The 13,844-nt window shown below is 33.1% G+C and overlaps 1 protein-coding gene across 2 annotated transcripts in view; it reads left to right on the top strand.

Moving 5' to 3' along the window:
* LOC139781085 (SIN3-HDAC complex-associated factor) overlaps window positions 1-10,229 on the top strand; it is a 27,815-nt gene extending 17,586 nt beyond the window's left edge. The window contains exons 6-8 of one of the 2 annotated variants that reach the window (XR_011720424.1): window positions 996-1,261; window positions 8,977-9,559; window positions 9,642-10,229. Coding sequence is in view for 1 of the 2 variants with exons in the window: in XM_071719906.1 (XP_071576007.1) it covers window positions 996-1,419 (424 nt within the window). In the remaining variant the exon portion in view is untranslated. Of the gene's footprint in view, window positions 1-995; window positions 8,500-8,976; window positions 9,560-9,641 lie in introns of those variants that run through there. The other variant, XM_071719906.1, reaches the window with a different exon arrangement.
* The last annotated feature ends 3,615 nt before the right edge of the window (window positions 10,230-13,844 follow it).

Genomic DNA, 13,844 nt, shown 5'->3' with positions numbered 1-13,844 from the left:
TTGAGTCCGTTGCAAAATCAATGTGATGAGTTTCTTTTGTCCCCTCAATTCTTTAATCTTTTTTTTTTATTTGGGGCCTTTACTTTATCCTCGGCAGCGTTTGAAATAGAAAATACTCAATAATTTAAGACAAACTCATATATTTAACTTGACGTGTATTTTTAAAATAAAAATTTGGTGACGATTCTTGAATCGCAGGATCAAGTAGTTGCTCGTAGGTCACTTTTTTACAGTAGCGAGTGAGAGCCCGAACATTTATTCCAAAGTCTAACGCTGTTTTTACGAAAAGATTCTCGCTCAATTTTTATTCTTTTAATCGCTCTAAATATAATTTTATTGGATATATCTACCTTATCCGTCTTAAGGAAAGTCTTTTTTTTGTAGTTACGCACCATTATCTATTTATAAAAGAACAATTCGTCATTGAAGTGTGGACACATTGCCCCATCAAAAATAGGACAGATAGCCCCGACCACGTTTTTCAGTCTTTAACATGTTGCCAATTTTAGATAATGCGGAATTAAGATTTGACGCTTCTCACGCCTGATAACTATATATTAATTGATAATATTATGAATTGCTTACTTTAATTTGAGTTAAACTACTGTTGCACAGCAAATTTTTCGACCGTCGAAAAATGTGAATAATTGTTTTCGCTTTTCTTTTAACGTATATAGCGTCTGCGAGAGGCATCGCAAGAAAACAAACAACATTTAAATATCTTACGTAGGGCATTTTTTCAACTACTTGTTACAATGGTAAAGACATCTGTCTCTTAAAACTTGAGATAGCAGTACTGTGGACACATAGCCCCCGTAGACAGATAGCCCCGGTCTCCCCTATATTATATTTCTATTTATTTATTATATATTATAAGTTTCTCAAGTTTATATATTCACATCTTTGAATATTTCTTATATTGCAGATATGTATCTCAAATATTTCTCATATTTCCATTTGCATATATTATATGTATATTTTTTTGTTTTATACAGAGAAATTATTTGCTGTGGCAGCATTTTCAGAGGCGCCAATGGTGAGGTCATAATGTATCCATCTCGCCTGAAACCTTGCATAAACATTGCCAGGCGACAGCTTATTACTTCTTTAACAGTCGCCAGTCCCACTCACAGTTCTGCGTCCACCAGCCCTGTCCATGGTGTTGAATCGCCATCGTCAAGTCCAGATACAAGTTCAAAACAAACGAAGACCGATAGTGACTCTTCGTCCGATTCCGGTTACGACGAATCCTCTAATCAGGGTGAGAGCAAAATAGCGAAGAATGTCCAAGTTCAGGCAGATGTGAAAATGATAGAGAAAGCTGTAACACCTATAGAACTTGATCAGTTATCAAGTTGCAAAACCTTACAATCTGTCAACAACGTTATTAATCAGTCACTTCAGTCGGTCTCTAATTAATGTCGGCCCTTTATAGAGGGTTAATTTATTCCTTTACTTATGAAGAGACACACACACACACACACACACACACACACACACATATGTATATACGTATACAGGGTGTCTATTAGATAATTTTTTTAATCGCAGTTTTCAACAAAACTTTTAATCTGGAGAATTTTACTTTGGCACTAACTTCAAAGTTTTTAGTTCTATGATACATAAAGTAGATTTTTGACATCTGATTCTTGCAGTTTACTTTACTACTTTCGATTTATTTTCTTAAATCTTGAAATATCTTTTGAATTTCAATTTAGAGACGACTTTCTCATGGAGAATATTCGAATTTTAATTCTATAATAGGCTTTGAAAATCCTACTTTACTTACATTTAAATTATTTTTTATTATATTACTTTGCATTGTTAATACATGAGGATAATTAAGTAATAATAATACAAAAAAAGTTACTTCTTTAGAAAAGAACTTTTTTCAGGATTTTCAGGATTTAAGGGAGATGTTTTGTATGTTTAATCAATTCCAACACACATAAAAGGAATACTTAGCAATGATGAAAAATTTATCTCGAAAGTGAGACTGTTTTTAAGTTGTGTTCAAAACATGTCCCTAGAAATCCATACAATTTTTTTTACCGAAAACATTTTTTTCTAAAATTAATACATTTCACACCAGATACAGTAATTTGTTGCAGTATAAACGCGTCACCCTATATAACTATAAACTGAAGTTAATTAAGTAGTACTATCCCCGGGCAGCCAAATGGTTCTGAAAGAATTTCAAACTTTCGCTTCGGAGGTTTAAATGCCATTTGGATGCAATTTATTGTGCTAAGGATAATTAGAATTAATTACAGCGATGAATGGACGTAAACCGCCATTTCTCGAGACGATAATTTTTAAGTCTTATATTAAGCAATATAAACACACATCAAAGTTCTGTGATGATATTGTAAAGTAAGAGACGCTCAGAATTCTTATGTCGAACTGCGATCCGAGCTGGCGGTTTACGTACTCGTTTTTTTAACACGTCAAGTGCCACCGCTCAAGGGGAGAAACATACGTAGGGTGTGCTGAGACAACCAAAGATAATGTCACGATAAAAAAAATCATGATAAAACAATGAAACGTTAATATTTACAAAATTTTCTCATTTAAAATCGAATATTAAGTTGTTAAAATGTCGACATTAGAAAGTTTCACGGAACATTCTCTTATAAATTTTTAAAGCTTATTTTCTTAGATTTAATTCTTTTAATATTCTTATATTTCAATGTTTTTGAATTCCTCGCATTTAATAGAGATGCGATTATTCTGAGAACAGTTGAAAAAAATATTGGACTTTTTCCTCTTTTTTTTTTGTTTCTTTAAACTAAAATTCGATACAAAAACGAAATTTCATGTGTAACGATTTAGTAATTGACTCAATTGTGAAGATATATTGTGTAAAAAATTGGAATTTTAATGCCTTTGCCGAGAGAAAACTAAATTGACAAACAAAACAGATTTTTTTGAAAGAATATCTGATGGTTGTTGCGGGACACCTCGTAAAAGTTCCAAGCTGCCAATCGATCCTCGTCTGGGTCCAAAAAAAAGAAGGAAACGGGGGGGAAAAAGCGGAGATTTCTTGTATTTCCTTCCAGATCATGATGCTCCATGACGTAAACTAATTGTTAGCGGTCATCTCGACGACCCAGATCGATAGCAATAAATAAATCCAAACAATTGTACTGTGAAGCGATTGATAAAGTCTGTTTTTAGTCTGTATTGAGACAGTATTAATAGAAAAATGGAAGATCTAGATAGAAGAATTGAAAGTGGCAATCAGATTGGCAAACTGGACCAGCGAATCTTTGTTTGATAAATAATTTTAAAGAATATGATACTTATATACAGAAACATTTCTATGGAAAGAAGAAAGGACGAAGAGAAGAATAAATAAGTAAAAACTGTTAGTTCCTAGTTAACAAAGAAGAGATGGGCATGCTTCGATTACACGTTTAGCGCAAAGTTTGTTCAATTCTCATTTTATATAGGACTTTCACTGTTTTTTCGTTGTCAATGGATCAATTTGGAGTTGATTTTTCTATAACGGAAACGAAGGACCGACTCAATTGTAAAATTTATAAATTAAGGGCCGGTTGTTCCAACCTATTGGTAAGCTACCTAATAGTTAAATCACATGTCTATCTTTGTCCAATGTAAAGGATAAACAAAGACGTACATATGATTTAACTATTAGGTAGTTTAGCAACAGGCTGGAACAACCAGCCCTAAGAATGTTCGAGCTCATATAAAAATCGAGGGATACATTTTTATTGGACAGAGAAAGGAAAATAATCGGAAATGGTTGTTTGACATAAATTGGTTAATCATTTTCGACTGTTCTCTTTAGCGCTAAACACGAAGGAAAAACGGGCTAAAAAGATGTACAAGCCGAGTACCTGCTGAAAACAAGCCGCAACTGTGATCGTGGGGTTGTTTTCAGAATTTTTTTCCATTTTTATTACACGCACAAAAAGAAAGAAGGACCGACCATTTGATGAAAATCGTGTACGATTCGAAAAAAAAAGATCGACATAAGATCTGTTAAAGACAGGATTTATATATCCGTGGAACCGATAATTTATGGGGATTAATTAAGCCGAAAATTGATCCGAAAATCCGTGAAATTAACAATTTTTTAACATATATGTAAAAATTTTACTTTACATAATTAATTTTTTAAAATATGCGAAACATTACATATTCGGTGATATAAAATACTTAAGTACTAAAAAAATATATTGTATATTTTTATTATCTAGATGCAACGAACCACGGATTTATAAATCATTATATTTCAAAAAGGAAGGAAAATGTAATGACTCTTGGCTTGAAAGTTGGGTCTGATATGATGGGAAAGTATGTGCAATAATATTGTCGAACCCGTCCAGAGCTAAGCGAGTCATTATTTTCTATATTATTCAACAAGAATCGAGCTGCTCATAAAATTCTTTCGAGTTAAGAATCAAAATTATTGAGATTTGGCGGTTATTGTAGTGGACTCAAAATAATAATTTTTTTTTGAAATTTAATAAAAAGATTAAGATAAATTAAATTTGATAAAATTAGATAAAAATATTGAGATTTAAATTTAAAAAATTAAAAGATATAAATTGATGTTAAACTTAAAATCATGACCGGCGATTATGCACAATTATTCAAAATTTTTGACAATTAGTTTTTAAAAAGATTATGGGTCCACCGTTGAGTCGCGAAATATTGCCGAGAAATACGTGGGGAAAAAAACTCGTTTAAATTGCCCATCGGACTTGCGAAGGCTCACCGACAATCGTATAATAACGTAACAGGAAGCGATAACAGTTTTTTCATAATCAAACATCGAAAAGTCTGATCTATCAAAGGATAACGCTAATTAACGCTAATCAATCACCTTTTCCCGCGATAGATCACATTTGTACATTTCTTGTATGATCTCTGTCATTTCTCTTTATTCTGAGATATAATATTGATAATTATTATTGTCTTCTCTTACTATGATTTATCGTAGTTAATATATACGATAATCGAGGCTGGATCATATAGCAAGAAAAATATAAATTTATATTTAAATTAAATTTAGCATTAAATATTTGTTATAAATATTTAAATATAAATTTATATTTGAATTGAATTTAGCATTTAAATGTATTTATGAAGCTAATAAGCTCGGTAAAACTCAGAAAGCGAGTATGATTCCGTCTAGATTACAAAACAAATAGTTTCTTTTATTTATTTATTTCATAAGTCGACTTATTTTCACTACTAAACATAATATTCCTTTTTTTATGTAAATTTATACGTATATTGTATGCACATATATTTTTATATGGATCAGTGATCTTTACTTCGTGATTTTTTTAACACTGCCAGAAAATAAATGCGGTTGTCAATGAGAGATAACGGGAATTGCAATGGCTGGCAATATATCGTGCAAGTTATTTATTTCTCATGTCCTTAAGTGACGAATTAGTATTAATTACTAATATTGGCTATTAAATTGGTATTAATTAATTAATATTTTTAAACATTATTAGTATGTTAATGGTATCTATATTAATTAATTGATATCAATTTTTAGTTAAAATATATTAATATTCATTCAAACAAATTTTATCAACTATACTAAATTTAAAAGAAATCGCAAAATGTTTTCACATTCAAATGTGGTGTGATAAATGGCGTATCAATATAACAGAAAAATATTCGAATATATTTAGGAAAATATTCGAGTTTTAATGAAATGGAGGAAAAACGATTAAAATATAAATTCAAATTTTATTTATCAGAGGATATATATATAAAGATATATGATACTGTATAAATATACACAAGTATATGATACAAAAATTTACAATGGAGTAGATGAGATATGATGCATGGAAAAATACAAAATATATGAACACATGGTATAAAAAAACAATAAAACTGTAAAATTTTATATATGTAATATATCGCGGAGACAACTGTAAAAGGAGCGAAAAATCAACGAAGCTATTTAAATAAAGAAACTTTTAATATACTGCAAATTTAAAGTCGCAAATTGTAAAAAAAACTGCAATTCTTAAATTGTATAATTGTGTAATGCAGTTTTTACAGTAAAAAAACGTTTACAATCTTAAAGTCTTTTAAAAAGCAGATACGATTAAAAGTTACACTTAGAATTTATTGTAAAAATGTCATTTATGTATCATTATGATTTTATAGTTCTGAAAAATTGTTTCTCTTAAATTTTATTAATTATAATGTTTGGAAATCCAAAAATCAGCTCCTTATCAGTTTATCCGTCGATATTGATATCGCCGAGACATCATTTAAGTTTTTGCACAAATTCTTATCGTTCATCAATTATTGGGATCTCAAGATAGCAAGCATATTTTTTTTATTTTTACGTAATTGATAATTAATTCGCGAGAACACACAACAGTGGCGTTTATTATCGCGTGAAAAATTTTTCAAGTCTAGTTGTATCAGGTTGATCGAAAAGTTACGCGTATCTCTTTTATTTGTTTTATTTTTAATCAGAGAATTTTTAGATCAATCTGGAGGGATAAAATAATAAATAATTTATATTATGATGTAAACTAGATATATTAAATAATAAATTTGATTATCGTAATAATAGGGAAACAACCAGATTATATTCACGAAAATTTTGATATATGCATTTTCTACATAGTTATTTGTAAAATATACGTATTTTACATATATAATAATATAATGTTCGCTGTAATTAAATTAAAGCGCGTGTTCTCGCGTGTTATAATTCGATCTAAGGACAGAAAATCTAAACGAGCAATGATCTATCGGAAAATACGTGCAGCATAATTTACATTTCTCGCGTCTTTGCAAAAGTTTCGGGATTTCTTTTTTACTTTTATACTATAAAATTTATAACTAAATATAAAAATAATGGATCTGTATATATATAGGCTGCGTTCGGGGAGCGCGCTATTAGCGCTATTTGCTTATTCTATCCTTGTTTTATACCTGATGAGCGATAACGATAGAATGATGCAATAGCGCTAATAGCGCGCTCCCCGAACGCAACCATAGAGAGTTGAATTATACAAAAATCAAGGGTTTCATATAAGAAACTTTAGACATTGAAAAATGTTTAAATTATCTTGTTAGGAATTACATATACAAGCTGTTTTAAATTTTGATAAATTTATTTTAGATATATTTTTTATATATTTTAAATCTATAATAAATTTATTAAAATAAATTTACTTCTTGAAATCCTGCAATCTTTAAATGTTAATTTTTAATAAACGTTAACTGAATTACTTGCATGTACAAATGTAAATTCAATTTTAATGTGTAAATTTGTTCTCAATGAGTTAGTTAATTGAATTAGATTATATCAAAATTCTCGAAGAGTTATAATATTTTGAAAAACTCAGGGAAATAAAATAGGAATAAAAGAATGCAGGAATTTTATTTGGACAATTTTGTAATAGATTTTTATGTACATTATAATAAAATATATCGGCATATTTTCCATTTAGAACAAATATATCTCAACTTTCAAAATTTCTACAAATTTCGAAAATCCTGAAGCTTTTGTAAAGAATTTAAGCAAAGATAAGGATAAAATTTCGCGTAAACATTAAAAATAACGATTGTGAGACTGACCAATATATTTAGCGAGTAATCTTTTTTTACAACAACATGTATATATAAATACATGAATATCTCTGAACGTGCGTGTGTGCATAGAGATTAATCGGTTAATTTTTTATTTGTGCAAATATTAATCGCAAAACTCAAGTTACAACATGAGTGACGACTGCTATAAAATTAATATATTATTATTAATATATTATATTGATCAAGAAATTCATTCGTCTTTCCTACAGCTCTTACGAGTAAAGTTAATAATAAAATAATTATAAATGTAAAATAAAAAAGCGATAGATGGTTGATAAAATACGAATGGACTTTTTGATCAAAGGAATCTCTACATTTATATATATATATATATATATATATATATATATATATATATATATATATATAATAATTATTATTTCGCGTTATGGTTATTATTATTACATATATAGAGGAAAGTGCCCTATTATGAGATAGGATCTTAATATGAAATGGCGGGGTTTTTTCATGGTGGAATCAACAGATGGGGCCTATATAGGGCCTTTTAGTTTAACATATCTCATATTAGGATCTTGTCTCATAATAGGGCACTTTCCTCTCTCTATATATATATATATACATACATATACATATATACGCGCATTTGTATATATATGTATGTATAAAATAATTCCAATCATTGTGTAAAATTAGGAATATTATATATTGTGTATATTTGTAGGGGATATTATTAATATTATCATTATATCGCGCTTGCGTCGACGATAATCTCGTCGGTTCTCGGTTGGCCGAAAGCATTCTTTTCGAATTTTGGCCGGAATGTTGTGCAACGGACGGGACGATCGATTCTTTTTATATTATAAGAAAGAAACACGCCACCTTGTATCCATGTACAATTTTGTAATAAATCAGTTTATTTGTAAATGAGCTCCGTTTCCCTTCATGTCCAAGTTACATCTTTCTCTAATGTTTTTCGAATCTGTTTTTTTTTGTAGCGATAAAAGGACGTTTGTAATTAGGTTGTGGCTGCGGTCCACTTGACGCTACAAATACTTTGTTGAGCGTTCTTTTTCTCCTTCTTTGTTCATTGAAAGAAAAGGAGAAGAGGAATGCTTCGAAGTATTTGTAGCCTCAAGTGGACCGCAGCCTGTACCTAACATTCGTGAGATGTTCGTAACTGAAAACGTAAAAATCGTAAATTTTTTGTAAATTTCTAATTCGTCGCTTTTCAATCAGAGCGGTCATGGGCGCAATTTAGCTGTTACTTTATTTTAAAGCGCCTCATAAAATGTAAACATTGAAGTGCTGGTCTACAACCTTGCTTTAAAGTACCCAGCAAACGAAAAAAGATTGAAAAGAATTAAAACGGGATTAAAATAAATTATATTATTTTTCGTTTTTCAGCGTACAGCGTGAGCTCGATGAGGAGAATTGTATTCTAATCTACCCTCTCCCAGATAGCACAGAGATTCGAAAAAGAATTCTTTTTTATGTCACTAATTCTGAATTCTTTTTTAGATGCAAAAAGAATTCTTTTTCTAAGAAGAATTCTTTTTGCATCTAAAAAAGAATTCAGACTTGGTGACATACAAAAGAATTCTTTTTCGATTCTCTGTGCTATCTGGATACTCCGAGTAACAAGCACATAAAGTCATATAAGACATAGTGTTTTTAAAAATAATATTAAGTATTATAATACGCATTCTTACAATAAATTACATTATCAATTTTACATAAAATTATCGATTAAAGATAATTTTTAAAAGTAAAAGGTTTTAATTAATCAGCCTCGAATACATTAGGCATTGAACAAACATACATTTGTTCTCCAATGTCTACTAGAACTATCTTTGAAGCAACCTCGACTATCGACACTAAAAATTGATTACTTGTTGTTAGCGATCTTATCTTCCACATATGTGGTATCTCACACGGAGAAAATTGCTACGGTTGTTACAACAACATTCTCTATGATTGAAAAAGAAATGTATGTGAATTCAAGTTAAATTGATATTACATTGAATGTAGCTGTTAAGATATGCTCATTTATACAGTTTTCATAACCGTAGTTCTTACGATACGTGACATTCGGTTACAATACCCTCGTATATGGTTGCCTCAACCAAAGAATTATTGCTATCTCTCTTATGTGGTCTGCAGCACAAATATTATTGAGAGATCCATAAGATATAGCTGCACGGTACAGCACTGAATCACTGCATGATTGAGAGGTTAGTTCCATTGCGCGCGCAAAAGAATTTCTGCATAGAATAAAGTGGATTTGATAAAGATGTTTTAACTTTATAAATAGGGGAGACCGGGGCTAGACCGTTAGTTTTTTTTCGGTGCCGATTTTTAACAACAAAATAAATAATTGTAGTTAAATGTGGTATACCACTGTAAAGAGTGAACCTTTAGCTACAAAATTTATACAGGGAATTTTTATCTACGTCGCTTTGTTTAACCGGTATAGAGCAAAAACGACAACGGTGCAAAAATTGAAATCTCAAAAATGCCGGGGTTGAACCGCCACCCCCCGGGGTTAATCCGTTACACTGCATTTTCAATACATATACGTACATCTAATCCTGAAAAATGATAGGATACATTTTAATAATTGTTTTTTAAGAGAAAAATAAAAATTTATTTCAGATTTTTATGCGAAACATTAAAAAATAATTGTTTTACCTATTCCATAAAACAATTAAGGCACGTGAATACAGATCCTGACAAGCGCACGCATGTGTTGTGTGCCCTACGTCGCACGCAATGCACTGTTTCCCATATGCTCTGATTGTTAACTTCTTTGAGCACACGCAGCACGTATTATCCAAGTCTTCGTCAGAATCCGACCTGCTGCTTCCTTGATTTCGATTTACGCCCACTGCTCGTCGAAGGCTGCGGTTCTGTTTGTGTGGCATTTTTTTGGGGCCGGCCTCTTTTTCTCGGCGCAGTGGCAGGTGTAGATTTTGACGTCTTTCTCGTAGCAGATTTTCCTTTTTTTTTCCGCATGGACTCCGCCTGCTCAGCCGCCAATTCCATCATTTCAGGCGAGTCAGTAAGAACGGCGCTCTTTCTTCGTTTTCGTCCTTTACGAGTCTGTTGCCTCGGAGCGGCTTTAGGAAACGCTCGAATACTTTGAAGCGTCGCGCTCAAGTTCTGTGTATCACCAGGACGAGACATGGAAGAAGCCGAGGGGATCGAATTCGTTCTGGTCGGCTGCGTCCGGTTCGGTTGTCTCCGAATTGGCTGTGTCCGGGTCGGCTGCATTGAGGTTGACTTCTTCGAAATGAGCGGAAGTAGAAGGCATCTCCCTATCCGTAACACTGCTCGGCAAAAATTCGTATTCCTGGAAAATGTCCGGGTTGAATGGAGAAATTCCAGTGCATTCAAACCCGGACACAATATTTTGATGCGTTACGGCAAGTGGCAGTGACTTAGCCACGATTCCGGGCATATCGTATATCGTCATTGTTCTACCAGGATGCGACGTCATCCAGTTATCACACTGTGCGTGTACACTTTTCTTTAACGGGCCAAAGATGGTGCGATCCAGCGGTTGCATTTTGTGCGAGCAATGCGGCGGTAATGATAGGAGTATGATTCCATTCGCTTTACAAAATTCGAGACCAGCGATGGACAAATGTGATTCGTGATTGTCGAGTATCAGTAAAATTGGGGCATCGACGGAAGCACGCACATGGGACTGGAAGAACTGTAAAAACTGGACAAAATGCTCCGCATTCATCCAGCCACTTGAATTCGCTACACCTGTGCAGCCTGGTGGTCCGCCGTTAAGGAAATGTTGCTTGAAATTTTTACGAGGAAAAATAAAAAATGGAGGTAGAAAATGCCCGGTCGCTGACACCGCCATCGCCAAAGTTACGAGGGTTCCTCTTTCCGCAGAAGTCACTCGCCCGACTTGTTTCACTCCTCGACGTCCGATGACTCTATTCGGTGTCTGAACGGTTGTAATTCCCGTCTCATCCATATTCCATATGCAGTGAGCCTGGAAATGATGAGAAACGTTATTTTCGACTAAAACTGGCAACATTTATTCATCAGTTAACACACCTGGAAATGATGTTTATCCATCAGAGATCTTAGTAGCGCAAAGAACCTTTCTACATTTGTTCGATTGTAACTGGTGGCACGTGCTAAACTTGTCGCTTCTGGTTTGCGTATTGATAATATTGGATGTCGTTTGAGAAAGCTGCTTAGCCAATCTTCACCGGCCATGCGAGCGGCTTCCCACGATGCTGGTACCTTGAGATTCAATTTTTTGGCTAAATCAAAGGCTAAACCACGGGTTTCCTTCGCAGATAGCCCAAAGTACATATCGTTGTAATGTACTAAGTATTCCACCAAAGTCTTTTCAGTTTCAGAGTCCATAACCTACATTTGAAATTAAGACGTTGCATGAATATAAACTTTCCCTGGCGAAAATAATATGTTTATTGAAAGTTTATAAGAAGTTTGCTTAAGTGTTGAGTAGATGTTTTATTTGTGCTTTAAAACATTTATTAAATTGTTTATGAGATGTAAATTTGAACATGGAATTGTTTATGAGATGTTCACGGCTATGTTTAATACGCGTTCGGAAAGTGTTGTGTGGTGTTTTTCGAGTGTTACAAATGTTCACGAGGTGTTTTAAGCAGCGCTGTGAACTGCTGCTTAAAACACCTTCAAACTTCTTATAAACTCTCAATAAACATATCTATTATTTTCGCTAGAGATACATTTTATGTTTATTTAATTATTATCAGTCTTCAAAAATAAAGATACAATAAGGTTATATGAACGTTATATCAATCCAAAAGTGTGCCACACTTTACTATGAAAGTGGACTCCACGATACAACTAATACACGTTGTGCAGTTCCGTGATTTATCTATCGTTCTTATAACATCGTTCGTCGTATTTTAAATAAGAGAAACTGATCCCATTGAATGCCATCTATGATTTAGAAACGTAAATGGTTTCAAAGCGTTTCTTATAAAGTGTTTAAGTGGCATTTAATAACATAGTCTCAAACGTTTCCATTATAGTTTTCTAAATATTTATAAAATGTTTGTTAGCAGACGGTTTGCAACGTGCTTCGAAACAGTGTAAACATCAATAAAACTCTTCATAAATAGTGTGTAACCATTGATAAAACTCTTCATAAACAAATATAAACACAATCTCTCACTAATAATTTTTGCCAGGGATAAAATGTTTAAGTGGTGTTTAATAACATAGTGTCAAACGTTTCCATTATAGTTTTCTAAGTATTTATAAAATGTTTTGTCAGCAGAGAGTTAACCAAGTGTTTGCAACTTGCTTCCAAACAGTGTAAACATCAATAAAACTCTTCATAAATAGTGTAACCATTGATAAAACTCTTTATAAACAAATATAAACACATTCTCTCACTAAAAATTTTCGCCAGGGTTTGCTGAGCAGAGTGCATGCTTTTAAAAATTAATAATCGTTAAGTACTCACCGAGATATGTCCTTTATGTAGTACGACCACGTCATCCAAGTTTTTTATCTCATCGTTGTTCTTCTTCAACCAGTCGTTCAACGTGGATCTCCGGACATCGAATTGTTTTGCGGCTGCGGAAACGCTCATTTTATCTTTTCTCACCGCAAGAACTGCCTTCTTGAGTTGCTCCTTGTCGACGGGAGTCCTTTTGCGACGATACGTGCGTACCATTTCCCTCCTATACAAACTGACGCACGTGCAAGGGAAGACAGAATCACGCCGCTCGAGGGAAACCTAACCTGAAATCGCCGTGAGCTGAAGTCGTGCGCCCGGCGCGCCACAGTGACGAGACTAGCGGACCAGCCCCGAGTGCTTACTAGCGGATAAGCCTCAAACATAAGTTTCAGGTTTGATCGCCCACGAAATATTAGACATTAACGATAATGAAAAAACTACACTGGATTCGTGTTCAGCATGCATTACTCTTTATAATCACGTACCTCGAGATTTGGAGAGCAAATATTATTGCAGATATTACAATATTTCCACGCGCAGAAAATTTCACTTTCACCTTCCGAAAACACGTTTGCCCTCGTAAAAATCATAACACGGCAGGTAACCTGCCGAAACTCCGTTGGTCACATGGGTACCATAAGCAGCGTTTACAATGTTAATAGCGAGTTCGCACAATATACAGGTTCCGAGATATTTGATTTGGCGGATTTACCCCGTTAGCGGTCTAGCCCCGGTCTCCCCTATACTTTTTTCATAAATGTATTTACGAACACAAAATTTCGTAACGAGC

The sequence above is a fragment of the Temnothorax nylanderi genome, unplaced genomic scaffold (genome assembly GCF_030848795.1).
Source record: "Temnothorax nylanderi isolate EJ_2023f unplaced genomic scaffold, tnyl_v1.0 TNYL_tig0314_pilon, whole genome shotgun sequence".
NCBI classification, from domain to species: Eukaryota; Metazoa; Arthropoda; class Insecta; order Hymenoptera; family Formicidae; genus Temnothorax; species Temnothorax nylanderi.
The sequence above is the reverse complement of the archived record's forward strand: the minus strand, read 5'-3'. Positions and strand labels throughout refer to the sequence as shown.